Source organism: Hydra viridissima, unplaced genomic scaffold, assembly GCF_058129835.1.
Source record: "Hydra viridissima isolate aposymbiotic clone 2 unplaced genomic scaffold, HvirCarnegie_v1 scaffold_7, whole genome shotgun sequence".
In the NCBI taxonomy this organism is placed as follows: Eukaryota; Metazoa; Cnidaria; class Hydrozoa; order Anthoathecata; family Hydridae; genus Hydra; species Hydra viridissima.
The window spans coordinates 1,046,120-1,062,163 of NW_028324306.1; the positions used below are offsets into that span (position 1 = coordinate 1,046,120).

At 27.6% G+C, this 16,044-nt stretch overlaps 3 protein-coding genes across 6 annotated transcripts in view; 2 read left to right on the top strand and 1 right to left on the bottom strand.

The window, feature by feature from the left end:
• LOC149885522 (uncharacterized) lies at positions 1–5,191 on the bottom strand. The gene is made up of 7 exons (XM_090093345.1): positions 5,180–5,191; positions 5,082–5,115; positions 2,715–2,817; positions 2,508–2,595; positions 947–1,109; positions 696–848; positions 1–358 (listed from the first exon to the last, which is right to left on the bottom strand). The coding sequence occupies exons 1-7, from the start codon at positions 5,189–5,191 to the stop codon at positions 138–140; spliced, it is 774 nt and encodes a 257-aa protein (XP_089949471.1). The 3' UTR covers positions 1–137.
• A 1,312-nt stretch (positions 5,192–6,503) lies between these two features.
• Positions 6,504–11,041, top strand: LOC145184623 (endosomal/lysosomal proton channel TMEM175-like). 4 transcript variants are annotated; one of them, XM_090092019.1, is made up of 2 exons: positions 6,504–6,547; positions 9,358–11,041. In XM_090092019.1, the coding sequence occupies exon 2, from the start codon at positions 9,369–9,371 to the stop codon at positions 10,878–10,880; it is 1,512 nt and encodes a 503-aa protein (XP_089948145.1). In that variant the 5' UTR covers positions 6,504–6,547; positions 9,358–9,368; the 3' UTR covers positions 10,881–11,041. The 4 variants fall into 4 exon arrangements, with proteins under 4 accessions (XP_089948145.1, XP_089948144.1, XP_089948142.1 ...); XM_090092018.1 differs by lacking the exon at positions 6,504–6,547 and adding an exon at positions 7,641–7,755; XM_090092016.1 differs by lacking the exon at positions 6,504–6,547 and adding an exon at positions 8,385–8,491.
• Positions 11,042–11,790: 749 nt separating this feature from the next.
• LOC145184292 (uncharacterized) overlaps positions 11,791–16,044 on the top strand; it is a 40,802-nt gene continuing 36,548 nt past the window's right edge. The window contains exons 1-3 of the mRNA XM_090092015.1: positions 11,791–11,851; positions 15,640–15,682; positions 15,780–15,949. Coding sequence (XP_089948141.1) covers positions 11,810–11,851; positions 15,640–15,682; positions 15,780–15,949 — 255 coding nt within the window. The 5' untranslated portion in view covers positions 11,791–11,809. The remainder of the gene's footprint in view (positions 11,852–15,639; positions 15,683–15,779; positions 15,950–16,044) is intronic.

Here is a 16,044-nt window from a genome sequence, read left to right on the forward strand (position 1 = left end):
TGGGGAAAAAAACACAAAAAAAACAAAATGGTAAATATAAAACAGAAAATTGCCTGAATGTTCAGCATTTGAAATTTCTCCTCTCATTCTCGCTCATTTAATGTCAATATTTTTAAGCTTTTCTCCACGACACTCTTTTACTTCTTTTTCTTTTTCTTGCATGTCGCCAAAAGGGCAGGATCGAGTTCTCTTTTCATCGGGTTTTTTACAACAAGAGCGAGATTATTGAACTGCTGCTCATTTTTTACTTCTGAAGCATCAGTTACTTTAAAATCGTTTAAGTCTAGCTTAAGGGTCTTGGAAACTTTGCTTGACCATAGCGCAATTTCTACATTGTGTGGAGTCCACTTTCTTTTATCTAAATATTTAATAAATATTTGGAAAACAAAATACACATTAAAAAAACTCTATTTTTACTAAAATAAGACCACTAAAAGAGCATGGCAATCTTGCATCTCTTTTATGCAACTCCGCCTTCTTCCAATATTGAAAGTAAATGTTAAGGTATGTCATTTTGACATTTGGATTCACTTTGTTACCATTTTGACATTTTTTGTGCTAATTTTCAAAGCATTTCTTGTGAATTTTTTTTGAGATGCTTAGTTAAAATACTTATGGCAATATATATAGTATATAAAACTTTAATAGAGTAAATTTTAAACCAAACTTTAAATTTCTTTATTTAATAGAACTACCTTTTATTGTAAGATCTCTTGCTTTTTCTAAAACTTTCTCTAAATAGATTTCGTAATAGTTTAGGGTGTATTTTATCTTTCCTGGTAAAACTTGCTGCACTGATTCGTCAGACATGAATGCAAATCTTTCAGGATCAAATGCTGTCAGTATTGCTAAAAAGTTTTGTTTACTTAAAACTTTGTAACACTTGTTTACTTAAAACTTCATAACACTGGTAATGTTGATAAAAAACAAAGTAAATCTAACCTACCTGATGCAGTAGCAGGACCAACTGCTCTCAATTTGCACAGCTCTTTGATTGCTTGTTGTGGATCATCTTTTGCAACATTTAAAGCATTCTTGGAAAATTCTAAAACTTTATTTGATTCATTTTCCTTTATCATAGCTGATAAAGACGGCCGAAATTTACCTTTCTAATGAAAAAAAAGTAACTTTTTTCTCTGTAAACTTATATTACAAACATAAATCCAAACATGGCTTAACTTAATCATCAAGATGGTCTTTCTTATTGAATAGATATACAAATACACAAATAAATAAACAGGATTAGAGTGATAGAGAACAAGAAAAAAAATTAAAATGATAGGTTTCAATTAACAATATTATAATACATTCCAAAGAAACTGCTTTACAAAATAGTTTTCACAAAAGTAAATAAAATTTAATATGCTGACTTATAAAAGTTTTTATTATTTAGGTTTTTTAAAAGTAATATTTTCAAAAAAAAATTTCACAGCTTTGTATTTACATTTTTGAAATTTAAATAAAGTATGGAAAAGGTTTGGGCTTAAGAAATTTTCAAAATTTTTGTTACCATGTTATTTTTGAGTCGCTAAAGAAATAAAGAAAAAACAAAAACTTTTCACTGACACAAAAAGACCAGACTGCTATTGCACTAAAATAGAGTATTTATTAAATACATATGAAGTGTAACATAACTTTTATGGTTTGCATAAGCCATGATTAGAATGACATATTGCACTAAAATAGAGTATTTAGAGGTTATTAAAAAAGTTAATAGATCTTTTGCATTGGATTTATTCACCTCACAATAAAGCAAAGAATTTCAAGACCCTTTTTTTCTGGGTGGTTTTGTAACATTCTACGATATGAAGATAAGAAGTCCAGGGAAAGATGAGGAATAGTACCAGCTACCAATTTTAGTGTTTATTAAGAACAGTGAAGATAAATTTTGTTTCAAAGAACAGAGCAGAAGTGTGTTACCACTTTGAATTATAGTTTGATCATCATTCAATGTTTTGTTAAGATACTATTTTAAATGAAGTAACTAGTAATACAAAAAATGGCAATAGAAGTTTAGCAAAAAAACAAACATGAATTAAAACTTTGTAAAGTTAGCACTTTTTATATTTGTTATTTAACACACAATGAATATAAGATAGTAAGTAAACAAAACAATTATTAGCACTTAGGAAAGTGGAATGCCAATAAGGATGTTGCAACTGTTACATCTGCACACAGAGACCTGAATTGGAACACTATTGAAGCTGATTTTTGTAAGAAGAGCAATGAAATAATGACTACTATAAAAAACATTTTTATCAAATACTGTTTAAAATATGTAGATACATATACTATATACTTTACATATGAATAATCTATACTTTTAACTTATATACTGCACAGAATTTTATAAGAAAATGAAAGAAAAAAGTTGACCATTGTATTGGTAAAAAAAACGTGAGACCATTCTATTGGTAACAACAACATTTTAAAATTTAAAGAATAGGATACTTTATAAACAGTCAATAAGAATGACATTTAGAATTAAAATCATTTAGAAAACCTACATTTAGCTTCCATTCCATAATTTTTTCAAGTTGTTCCTTTGTAATACATTGATTTTTTTGCAATTCATCACTAAGAAAATTTTGAAACCTAATTTTTATAATATAATAAAATATTGATCACAAAATCAATCTTATTTTAAGTTAAAGTTTATAGAAAAAGGTGATTTAACTCAAAACAGCTCTATTAGCTGAATAAATTTCACTTACCAATTATCTAAAGCAACAAGATTGTTTTTTTTTCTCTTTGCTGCAAATTCTTTTAAAACAAATTCATATTTAGAGAGACATAAATTCCATACTTTTAGATCATCTGAATTAAACATTTTTAAAAACTACAATTCAACATTATAAATATATATATATATATATATATATATATATATATATATATACATATATTTAGGTTAAGCAACAGATATAATAGGATATTTATTACACAATTCATTATAAAGACAAACGATTTAGATACATAACTTTTGCCAGTTTTTACAAGTTTATAGGCACACTTAACAGCAAAAAAATAGCAGTGACTTCTCTGAGCAATCAACAAACTTTTCAACCATGTGATTATTAATTTCAAATTCAAATATTACCAGGTATTTCACTTTTCTATAAACAGTTTCAAAAGAAATTGTGTTTGATTGAGCTGCAATATTAAACGCTGTTGTGTATATTTAAATACCACATGGGAGAAAATAAAAATGTCACATTTTACAGCTTTATGTTCCTAGTCCATTTTAAGTTTACCTGTCAAACAGGTTTGGACCAGTCTATAATATTAATTTTAGAAGTAGTTGGTTGTGCTTCAGAAGTTTCTTACTAATGAAGTTATAACAGGAAAAATTAAAAAAGTTCAATATTATTGAACTTTTTTTATTTTCCATATTTACGCCTTATTTAAATTAAATGGCTGAGAGGAGAAAAACTTTCAATTAAAAAAGCTGGCTTTCTGAAAAAAAAAAAAAAAAGTTTTTTTAGGCCTTTAAGTGCATCCATTAGGCGTGATTTAAAGGTTAATAGAGAGTAACACACGAGAGTATCCCTCAAGAAGTGATAAAAATCCATTTGCAAATTATTCGAACTTATAAAGAAATTTTTAAAGTTATGCTTAGAATAGTGCGCTGTAGGAGAAGCACATGTTGTGTGAAAAGCCGCAACTAAACGAAAAAAAAACTGCTGAGTTTTATTATTACTTAAATAATTTAGTACGTGAAAAGAAGATGCTTTTGCAGCTGATTTTTCTAGCCTTAGCAGATAAGAGACAGCCATGATTAGCATGTAATCTTGAAGGTTGCATGCTAATCATCGTTTTTTCTAATCAGCTATGCGTCTCCTAATATAGATGTATATAGAATAAAAGTTTGTTCAGTTTTTGGATCAAATTATATAACATGTCAACATCTTTAAAATAAAAAGGAAAGATTTCATAAGTAAATATTGGCGAGCGGTTCAAAAGAAAAAAGTCCATTAGACCATTTTGAAATCGTAATTTAAAAATTCAATATTTTCAGATATTCCATTTTCAATAAAGAAGTTGATATTAAAAAAAAAAAACTTTTCGAGAAGTTCACATAAATATTTAAAAAATATTTACATAAATATTTACATATTTACGAAAACTTTCTTTTACTTCACAAAAAAAAGTTAAAATCCATGTAGGGAATTTCGGAAATTTTTAACGCCAACTTAAATCTTGTTTATCTTCAATGGATTTCATTCCTTTAAGAGGTATCATTTTTAAAATGGTTTCAACCACCACTCTAGCTTATTCAATTTCAAAGATTTTTTTTGGTTGTCTTTATGTTTTCAATAACTCGACGTTTTTAAGAAATATTTTTTCTTAAAATATTTTTCTCGTTAAATTTTTTTGTACCGAAAAAAAGTTTTTTTAATTTCTTTTTTGTTTTGCTTTTTTTTTGTTTTTTTTTTACTTAAAAAAAATTAACAAATTTCTTTGAAAACTTAACTAGAAAGAATATCATGAATGCCAAGTTAATTAATACATTCAAAATATAAATTTTATCAGGGTTTACAAACACGGACCATGAAATGACCAATTAACTGCAAAATACGATGTATTAAAATGAGTTTTTAAAAATGTTTCGTTTTTTAAGTATAATAAGACTTTTTGAGAAAATAAAAATTTGAATTAATTTTTATTTGAACTTGCAAGAGGCAAAGATGGATAATTATTTCTATTGTGGAGCAACGCTACTTCGAGACTTCTTACTGAGCTATCTATTAACAGTCGCTGTTGTGAAGAATCATGCTTGAAACCAAGAGCAGCGAACAAACTAATGACATTTTTACAATGAAACAAGTATTTACTAATGTTGTAGAAAATTTCAAATTCTTCATTTCGTTTCCGATACTAACATGTCTTCTCCAAAGTAACTCCGCTCCCTCTGTCTTGAAGTAAGAAGTTCTGATTTGGAAAGTGAGGCTGCTAAGTTGTCCTTGTTAGATAAAATTTCTCTTTTTCTTGGCTGCACAAAAATACTTTAATGCACAGTAAGTACATAATGTTCAATTTAATTAAAATTAAGACTTTTGGAGAGAACGAAGTATACTTACATTTTTTGGTGGTGTGGTTCTTGAAAGCTTTCCTCTAGTCGGACAGTTGCTTTAGATGATGGTATATGTGGATACTGAAAAGGTTGTCTTTCTTTTACTTTTCTATACATTTTCACATCAGTTATACAAAAGTAACGGTGATGGTTTTTCAAGTTATTCACAATATATTATTTTTCAAAATGTAATAATACCTGTTTTTTTTTTCCATCATAACAATCTCACACTTAGCAAAATATATTTGAAGAGTTTTTACATGCTCTAGCAGCCAAATTGTTACATGTTATAACTGACCTATTGATTATACCAAAATTAAAATGGCTGTACTTTTTTTAATTTCGAATAAAAATGCAAAAAAAAAATTCTTCTTAAACTTTGTTCTACTATTCTATGACAAGAATAATTATAATATATTATAATAAATTATAATATATTATAATAAATTATTATAATAAGAATAATTGGTATCGTTTTAATTCTTACTTTTTTAGCTTCATTATTATACGATTGGCCTACCAACTTTTTATTTAAGTGTAATTTATTGCTATAATAAAAAAAATTTCATTTAATACATAAGATGAAATAAGGTAATTGAGCATTCCCAAGTCATTCAATGGAGTTGACCTCGTACACTGGCATACAATGTTTGTAGCCAAAAGACTATCTTCAGTTTAAGCGATAAGTTTACATTTTACCAGAAAACTTGCGACAACTTGCAGAATACTTGCAGAACACTTGCAGGTTGCTTAGGTTTGATAAAAAAAACATTCCTTAAAAAGGAAACTTTAGATGATTTTGGATGCTGATCAACAAAAGTTCTAATATCAGCGCTATACAAAATATATTTAAGAATTTTAATATTAAAATAATAATAAAAAACATGTTTTTCTGAATTACCAAAATGGAATGCAGAAGTGTTAGGAGATGTTTAAAAAAGAAAAAAAAAGATGAGCAATACTTCCTGGTAATTTAAAAAAAAAAAAAAATAGTTGCAGATCACCAAAAATTTTAATAACAGCGCTATACAAAATATATTTAAGGATTTTAATATTAAAATAATAATAAAAAACATAGTTTTCAGAATTGCCAAAATGGAATGCAGAAGTGTAAGGAGATGTTTAAAAAAGAAAAAAAAAGATGAGCAATACCTCCTGGTAACTTTTTTTTTAAAAAAAAAAACTGATAATTTTCAAGTTCAATTGAAAATGAGTAGATCATTGCAATCTGCAAACGGTTCCCCAAACACGTTATCCTTACTTTCAAACGGATGAGATCTATTGGGATCGAAAAATAAGATCGGAACGTGATAATTGCTAAAATTACAAAGATTATTGACCAAGAGTTAAATATAAAGTTTTTTTCAAACATCAAAATTTAATTACATTTTCGCTCAAAAAAGATGATTGTCTCGTAGAGTTTGGTTCTAGTTCAGGTCTAAATCAAGAATAGCAAGTCGCTATTAGAGCAATGTAAGAATAGATTTTTATAAATTTATTATTACATATTTTCATAAATTTATTATTACGTATTTTTAAATATTACATTATTTGAGCAAAAAAGTTCTTAATAAATTATGTGTGTATCCAGGCAACATAGAGTCATTCCTCAATATAATGCCCACCAAATTCTCTTTAAGGAAAATGTAGTAATCTAAATTGCTGTGATTTTTTTCCTTTTTTCTTGATAAACATGCGTTTTGATGGCTAATTTTTTTTTTTTTTTTTTAACATTCTTTTTATCAATAATATATTAAAAGAAAGTATATAAATAAATTCCAAAATGAATTTTTAAAATCTAGTCAATAATCTTTTTGCTTTTTACGTCATCATCTTAATCAATATCTTTAAAGATCTAATCTCCTTGAATACAGGACAGTTTATAGAACTACATACATTAGGGTGGATCATCCACAATGGGATTTTTTCTTTAATTTAATTTTAATAATGAAAAAAATATGCCTTATGATTTTCACGTTTAAAAGTAACATGTCTTAAAAAAATAACAGAAAAAAAAGCAAGCCTAGAGGCTTGCCGTTGAGCTTAAATTTTCAAAAAATGCCGTAGTTGACAATTAATTTACCGTTCAAAAAAAATTTGAATTTGTAGTATAAAGTAATTCATATGTAATTTGACTTGTATTTTTGCGAATATTTAAAATTAATCATTAAAATTTGTTGCATTGCCAATAACCATAAGGGTCTAAAAAATTGCTTAACTTGCCAATTTTTAAACATACTATTGATGTCAAAATACAAATTGACTTTGTATTACTTTCATTTGTTGCAAAAATATAAGAACTATAACATTATGCTGTACAAAATTAAGTTTTTGTATTAAAGTTTGGCGTCAGTGTAAACAGTAAAATCCAACGCGAATAATTATCTCTCTACTTTGCACCGAACACTGCGGTCAATACTTCTGCGATTAACTGGACATAGTAGCCAGATCGTTCAAAATGAATAGAAGAGCGTTTTTAGGATGAGCTAAGTATTGGTTCCGTTTAATCACTAATTCAATGATGGTTTTGACAACCAATTACCAATAAATGACATCTTGAATACTGACATAAATTTAAATCGTTGCATTTATCGATGAAAAAATTACATTTCGCGAAGCTGACGGGGAGCCTCGAAATCATAACAAACGGAAGTTTTACTAATCACAGTTGAAATAAAAGGGTAACTTTTTCCTCACTATTAGAATTGTAAATGAAAATAAGAATTTGAGTATCCACCCAGATATACATACCATCAAAATTTTATATACATTTTGTTTGATAATTTCATAATATCATATCTTTGTACATAACATCAGTTTAATGTAAATTCCACAAAGACGGAGAGAAACTTCAGTAGGCCTAAAAATCGTATCTGATAAAAACGCTCTAAACCTATTACTTATAAGAGGGATCTTCATTAAACAAATCTTTAACTTTTTTTTTATGAGAAAATCTGTAGGATTTTTCAAGAGATCAATTTTCTTGTTTAATTCTTGGGTTTAACTATTAAATTTAGTTTTAGCTCGTGGCTAGTGTTGAAATTCTTTCTCCTTGTTGTCATTTGTGGATAAATTTGCAAGTTATTGAATAATTGAAATTTTATTTAACTACTTCTTTTGACTTTTATTGTAACTATTTCTTTTGAGTTTTTTCTCATTCAAAAAAATTTTTTAACAGCAAATTGTAAAAAAAGATTTCTTTTTCATGACAGTTTATAAGCATCAATACTGGCGCCAAAAAAAAAGTTTCCAAAAAAAACCTTTTTTTTTTTTTTTTTTTATTTTTATGTTAAAAAGAAAGAATTAAAACTTTTAATAAAGTTCGCAAAAAAAATTTTTTTAACTTGTACAGTTTTTTGACAAGGGTAGTCGTCGTTTCATTAGCTTTTGAATCAATAGTCTACTTTTAAATAATAGGTAAATTTTTATACAAAATAATTGCCTTAAAAAATGCTTTTAGCAGAAAATTTTTTAATTTTAGGTTTTTTAGCTGCTTTTAGCTGCTTTTTTTTTTAAATTTACAAATTTAGGAAATTAATGGCGCATATATGAAATATTTTTTTAATATTCTCTTTTGTCAAGTAAAGAAAAAAATTTCTCAACTCTCTTTTTATCAAAAACTTGGCAAAAGAAAAAAAAAAGAGCTGAAAAGAGCATTGGTTGGTAAAAATGTTTTTTTATTTTTTGTTTTTTTAAAAAAAAAAGAAATACGGATTTAATAAATTTTTCTTTATTATGAATCTTCTCAGTGTGTAACATGTTAAATTTTACAGTTTTACGTAACAACATATTTATCAGATATTTATCATGTAATTACTAGACACTTTATTACATTTACATAACTGTAAATTACATAACTGTAAAATATCTGCTAAGTGAGTTCATATGAATTCCTAAGGAAATTAATAACAAACAAAGAATATTTATAGAACATTCCATGACAGTTTTTAGGGTTATCTCAAGTAATGTAGTTACCTTAGAATTACGATTATCGATTTGAAGCATAAGATAAAAATGATAAGTTAAAATAAAACAAATATTCACCTGAATAAAAAAGATAAACTTCAGGATAAATCTCATTTCATCAATTTAAGTGCTTTTATTTTTTTGAGAATTGAAAAACAATGTGTGAATGTTTATGTTAAATATGTAAATACGTAAAAGATTAAACACGTAAAAGATGTAAACACGTAAAAGATGTTAAATATATAAATCTCCTGAGGAAACCTAACCAAGAACCATAGAAAACTTACGCATTCCTTCTCAACGTTATTGTCTTTTAGATAGCGCAACGATGAATACAGCAAATGAAGTATCAAAGGATAAATTTATCCTTAGAACTAAAAGTAAACATAAGCATCTTGAAGAGTACTACGATGAGCATCTGAACGAAATACTTCCTAATAATCTCCATCGAGGAGATGTTGTATCAACTGATCGCATGCTTGGATACGCAGACTCTGTAATGGCAACTTGTGCGACGTTTCTTGTGATTCCTATAAGAAATTTACGCCACATGAAAAACACAGAAAGCTTGTCTAATTTTATTTACAACATTCGGACAGAAATTATCATGTTTTTCTTGGGTTTTATTATTGTGCTTTCGATTTGGGAAAACATAAATGTGCGAACAATGGTAATTAAACGCGTGGATGACTTTATTTTGTTTTTGGTAATACTAGAAATGTTAGTAACTAGTGTTCTCCCTTTTTCTCTATCTCTTCAAGGGCATTACCCTCATGAAAAAACCTCAATTATTCTAACATGCTGCATATTAGGGCTAATTCAAGTTATAGACATTTCAGTGATTTGCTATTCCATAGAGACACCAAGATTGTTGCATATAGATTTAAAAAATTGGTCGAAGTATGAACTCCGTAGATTTCGAAATATAATGGTTCTAAAACCTATTATAAGTATCGTTTTTCTAATTATTGGTGGTGTATGCTGTTTAATGCACTATGCTGTGTCTTGGTTATTTATTGCCTTACTTACTCTAATGCCGACATTTCGAAAGCTTTATTTATATGCGCGCCGACGATTGGATAATACCTCAAGATTAGAAAAATATCAGTTTTACGTTCATTTCTCAAAAGGCAGCATGCCGAAACAACGTGTGGAAGTCATGAGCGATGCTGCGATTGCTATTATGACATGCATATTGATACTCGATATAACGGTAGAAGAGTTTCCATCAAAAAAGGAGGTTGATGAAAGGGGGCTTAACTTTGTACTGGAGCATATGAAGTCTGCATTTTTAACATTCTTAGCAACCTTCAATATGGTTTCAATCTTATGGTATGTCAACCATACTGTGCTTCATTTGTTTAAAACGATTACCACGCTTATGCTGTACTTGCAGAAAATTTTCTTGTCTTTTTGCTGTCTCTGCCCCTTAGCTGGAAATATGATTTTGAAATTTGCTGAAAGTGGAAACGAAGACACAAAAATTGCTATCCGTTTTGCTGCATTGATTGTGTTTTGGTCGAGCGTTGCAAACTTTTTTATTTTGTTTTACGGACTGCTCACCAATAAAAAATACTTATACCAGTGGGCAGTTTTTGGTTACTTTAAAGCTAATACACGGCAGCACTTGTATACGATATTTAAAGCTTTAAATATACCTTTTTGGTCATTGTTATGCACACTAGGTACTCTAGGTCCAGCAAATGTTGCTCCGTATTTCTTGTACATAACGTTTCTTGCAGCCCCTTGTTCTTTTGTTATTGCAAAGTTTGGGCTTATGAACCACATCGGCAAAGCAATTCACCGCAGAACAACTCGTAAGTCTGAAAAAAACAGGTAGATAAGCTACAAGATAGCTTGTGAGTGGAGCAATTATCAAATGTTTTTATTTTACCCAATGGATAGAGTTTATTTCAAGAAAGTGTTTAAGTTGAGGCAAAAATCGAACATCAAATTTATGAGTTTATATAAAAGTAAACAATAGAAAAAAATCCTTAAAAACTCATTGAGGTTTGTTACTCGATGGCCCAACTTAGAGATTACCCTCGTCAGGCTTTACTACTGAGCAAAACTGAGCAAAGTAATTCGTGAACATACTCAAATTTTTTTTTAAAAAAAAAGGAAGATAATGATAAATAAAAATTTTCTTATATCTAAATATGCCATCTTAATGTGCGCAACTTTTAGTTATGTAAGTGCATAACTAAATATTTATCATCAAACTCAAAGTTTGATAATAGTTTTGTTAAATTCAAGCAAATTATCATCACAGCGTCAAACCAGGCATCTGTTATAAGTCATTGTCATAATAAACTATTTTGTTAAAAAAGTGATTGCAAAAAAAAAAAAAAAAAGCCGTCAACGGAAATAAAACTTAAAGGTTGCGTTTGAAAAATTTTTTATCATTTTTCTTTTCATATATATATATATATATATATATATATATATATATATATATATATATATATATATATATATATATATATATATATATATATATATATATAATGTCAAAAAATTAACAAGTCCACTTGCTAATTCCAAATGACTTTTTACAATAAATGAGGCAAGAGTTTTTAAAATTTTTTTTTTTGGAATTTGTAAAGTTACTTAATGGAAAGTGTATTCGTTACATGTTTTCAATCATTTATATCTCCTTGGCAGCAAGTAGTTCCGACATTAATAATTTTCCGAGCAGCTCATATGATTAATTTATTGGAATTCAATATTCCATAAACTTAAATTTTTTTCTTTTTTTTTTTAAATCTAATGGGCGACTTTGTATCAATAGAAATGCTGAACTTTTTTGTGGTATGATTTTTTTTCTTTATAGAATTAAGGAGCCTTGTGACGCTACCAAAACAAAAGCACTAGAGGGTTATTTTTAATTCTCTCGCTTTTTATTAATCACCATATTCATATAGTATTTACTCATACAGCATATACCGTAAATTTATATTACGAAAACTCAGTAAGTCGCCGTCACGTTTTAAGAGTTTCTTGTTCGAATGTGATTTTTATATTGTTAGAACGCTTTGTATTTTCATTATTGAATTAAATTTTTACTAAATCTTACGAAGGCATTAAATCTTTGTTAAGAACAAAAATGCTTAGATTATTTAAAACGAAGAAATTAAATTTACAATCATTAGATATAAGAAAATGAAATCCTTTAAAAATTATAAACAGTTTTTATTTTTTTGTTTTTAAGTTAAAATTGAAAGAATTATTTCTAAAGAAAAAGAAAAAAAAGAAAAAAAAAAAAAGGCAAAAAATGAAGAAACTTTATTTTGACCGATAAACTTTATTTTGACCGATAAACTTTATTTTGACCGACATAAAATTATGGTGAGAAATTGTTGTTTAAAAAAAAAAAAAAAAAAAAAAAAAAAAAAAATCCAACGAGTTGAATGAAATCAGAAATTCTAAAAAAATTCCATGGTTAAACTTTAAGTTTGAGAACCTCAACTGTAAAGATCGGTTGAGGTTTTCAAAGTTACAGTTCAAGTCAAGTAAAAGTAAATTCATAGTAAAGTCAAGTTTTACTTTCAACGAATTATGATTAACTCAAAATTAAACATGATTGAAAGTCATAGGGCTAAAACTCTCTGTACGTTAGCCGTCTGATAAATTTCTAGAACAACACCATCAATGGTGTTTTTTTTTCAGTTGATAAAACATATACGAACATTCATTAAGATGTACCAGTTCAATTTTTGTTTACAATTCAGGTAGCATTGACGTATACTTTTTAAAAATGGAAAAAAATCAAATATCGTGAAGTGATTGAATACTTACTTTTCGACGTTAAAAAAAAATTATGAACGATTAATCTTCACATTTATTTGCAACAGTATAAGCTTGATTGCTGAAATTAAACGTGATTCCTACTAGTCTTAATGATAATGATTGACATACTGGAGTTCCAAAAACACAAAAAATCATTCGAAAGGTTCAATATGTGGTATTAGATGATCGACGATTAGCGCGTAGCTGAATATCTGAAACTCTAGACATCTGAAAATACCAGATGAATTACATTTTACATGAAGAAATAAAGATAAAAATATTTTGTGCAAGATGGGTGCCGCATACGCTTTCAAATGATCAAAAACGTGTTCGAATGCTTATTTGATAAGCTTGTTTGGATCATTTTAAGCAAAGTAAAATAGATTTCAAGGATTGTTTTATAATTTTTGATGAAATTTGGATTCATTACTATACACCAGAACAAAAACCATTGTCGAAAGAATATATTGAAGATTGTGAAAGCGCAACAAAGAAGGCAAGGACTGCTCCATCAGCAGATAGGCTTATGGCATTAGCATTTTTATAATATGTTTTGCGACCTTTTTTTTGAGATGATTTATTTTGTTAGTTGGTTTTCTTCATAAAGGTAAAGCAATCTGTGATTTCTGAATGTTACATATGCCTTTTGGATCAACTGGTTAAAAAAAAGTCACTAGTTTATCATTTTAAAAAGAATCGTTAGAATTATTGGAAAAACCTCGGACAAATGATATTGAAGTTGAGGAAGATTATATTGAAAGATAAAACTTAAACTGCCAAAAATAATTTTTTTTATTACTTTTCTAGAAAATTATCAGACACCCCTCGATGATGAGGGGTACTGAGGAGGTTGATAAGGACAATGGGTGTTCCTCTTCGGATGTTTTTCGTTTGAAGGGTATTCCCCGATATTTTTTTTTATTTAGATTGATAAAGTAAGTTGTCAATATCTCATAAGAACTAAAATGAAAAGTGAACACTGCTAGCTATTATGGAATATGAATAATAAAGTCAATATTATGATATAAGGAACATTTAAAACTTGGAAAATATTGGTAGTGTCTAGTCCTCCACCCTGTCTCACTATGTTTTTATATCCTGATGAAATAATCACCTTTTTAAAGGATTGAGGTAAATTTGTCCCCTTTCCCTGAAGAAAAGTCATACACAATACTTTTATTTCTTTAACAAGAATAAATTCATTAATAGATAAAAAAAATTTCTCAAAAAAATTTCTCAAAAAATTTGGTTTTAAGAAAATGCAAAGTGAAGCCAACAAAGTGAGAGGGTTATATGGAATTTCATATGGCTTAAAAGTTGCACTAAAAAAAAAATTATGTATAGATATAGCATAATACAAAAAATGTAATGTAAAAGACACTATAATTGTAATAATAATGAAATACACTAGAAAATACAAATAAATTTATCACTCAGGTTTATCTCATTGTTTTATATGAATTAATGTCATCTTAATTCAATTGCTTGAGTGTTTTCATACTGCTCTTCTCAGAAGCTCTCCATAGTTTGAATCTGACTCAGAAATTGTAAATTTACTCAGATGTTTCATAATGGTGTGGTGAACTGATGTAGGTCATTTCCCAAGTACTCCTTGTAATCTTAGTTTTGTGTAAAAAAGTAACAAGGTGGTGTTTCATAATGTGACCTTTCTACCCCATTGGTAGGTTTTGATTGAAAATGATCTTACATAAATCTCAGTTTCCTAAAATAAAATGGTTAAGTGTATGTTCTTCTAAACCATATAGAGTGAATATATCTTTGACCAATCCACCTCTAATATATACCTGCCACATTATCCCACAATTACTTAGAAGACAAAACCATGTTTCTTACACAACACACTTAAAGTCACAATTTTCATCAGCAAATAAAGTTCTGGTGGAGGAGGTACATTTAATACATACATATCTCCAGCTTCATCAAGTAGACATGGATCTAAAATAATCTTGTAAAGCTGCATACCTAAATACAACTAGATATGCCTGTACTTTTTAATTGGATCAATGTATCACATATTTACTTATAAATCACAGAATTAATCCAAATCTCTCAGATGTGAACAACCACTTCTCTAAAGTAAAAATAGATAAAGACTATCCTTTCTTGGCGTTGTATAGATAAACCTTGCAGCTTTAACATAACCCTACAAGACTAGAAAGCATTTCTGAATTGAAGTTACTTTTGGTATACACTTGAATCAGATTTAGCAAAGAAGTTTTCAGCAGGTTTCAGCGGTGTTTAATTTAATTTTTTTTTTCCCACAATAAACACAAATAATCTTTAAAAGTTTAACAAGCTCTAAGTTTGTAAGGCATGCCTCATATATTAGATATGGTAGAGTAAATATGAATAAAAAATAGGTTTTGAAGATGTTTGAAAAAATATTTAATGTTTTCAATTTTTGAAACAAAAATATTATTAGTTATTGAATCTTAATTAAAGAATTTATTTCCATAACACCAATAAATTTTTTTTATGAAATTTCAAATATCAACGGGATGTTGTGATATAATGGATTACGACAGTAATGGGTTTTATTCTTAGCTAAGAAAGTAAAAAATTCCTAGAAAAGTTGTAGATAACTTTTTTACAGAGGAAAAAATTTGCTCCAATCCACTAAAAAGTTGATTTTTTCATTAGGATATGCACCAAAAATTTTGTTTGATGTGCAAATACTGATGCAAGTTAGCTACAGAACTATATTTTCATCATTAAACCAATAAACTTGTTTTAAAAAATAAATGTAATAATGATAGTAAAGTATTTTAGCTTAAACTTATTATATTTAGTTTATAGCATTGAAGGTGGCACTTGGTGAAGAAAATTCAATAAGTAAGTGTTTTTTAGAGATTAATTAATCAAAACCTGAAGCTGCACAGTTCATTTTACTCTTTATTAATTTTTTGTTAAAAATTATTTTTTCATTTAGTTGCAAATGTGGCCCTTCAACAAGGCGTTAGTGTAGAAGTAACAAAAATTAATGACAGTATATCTGGACCTCCATCATCAATTATAAATGGTGTAAGAGATATTGGTGTAATAACTCAAGTTGATGGAGCAATTAAAATTATTCTTGCAACGTTTTATTTAATTGATCATGTACGATTTCTTTATTAATATCTCCAATAAAACTAGTTTTATGAAGTTTAAATTTTATATGTTAAGTAATTTCTTATTGATTTTCTTTCTTTTTT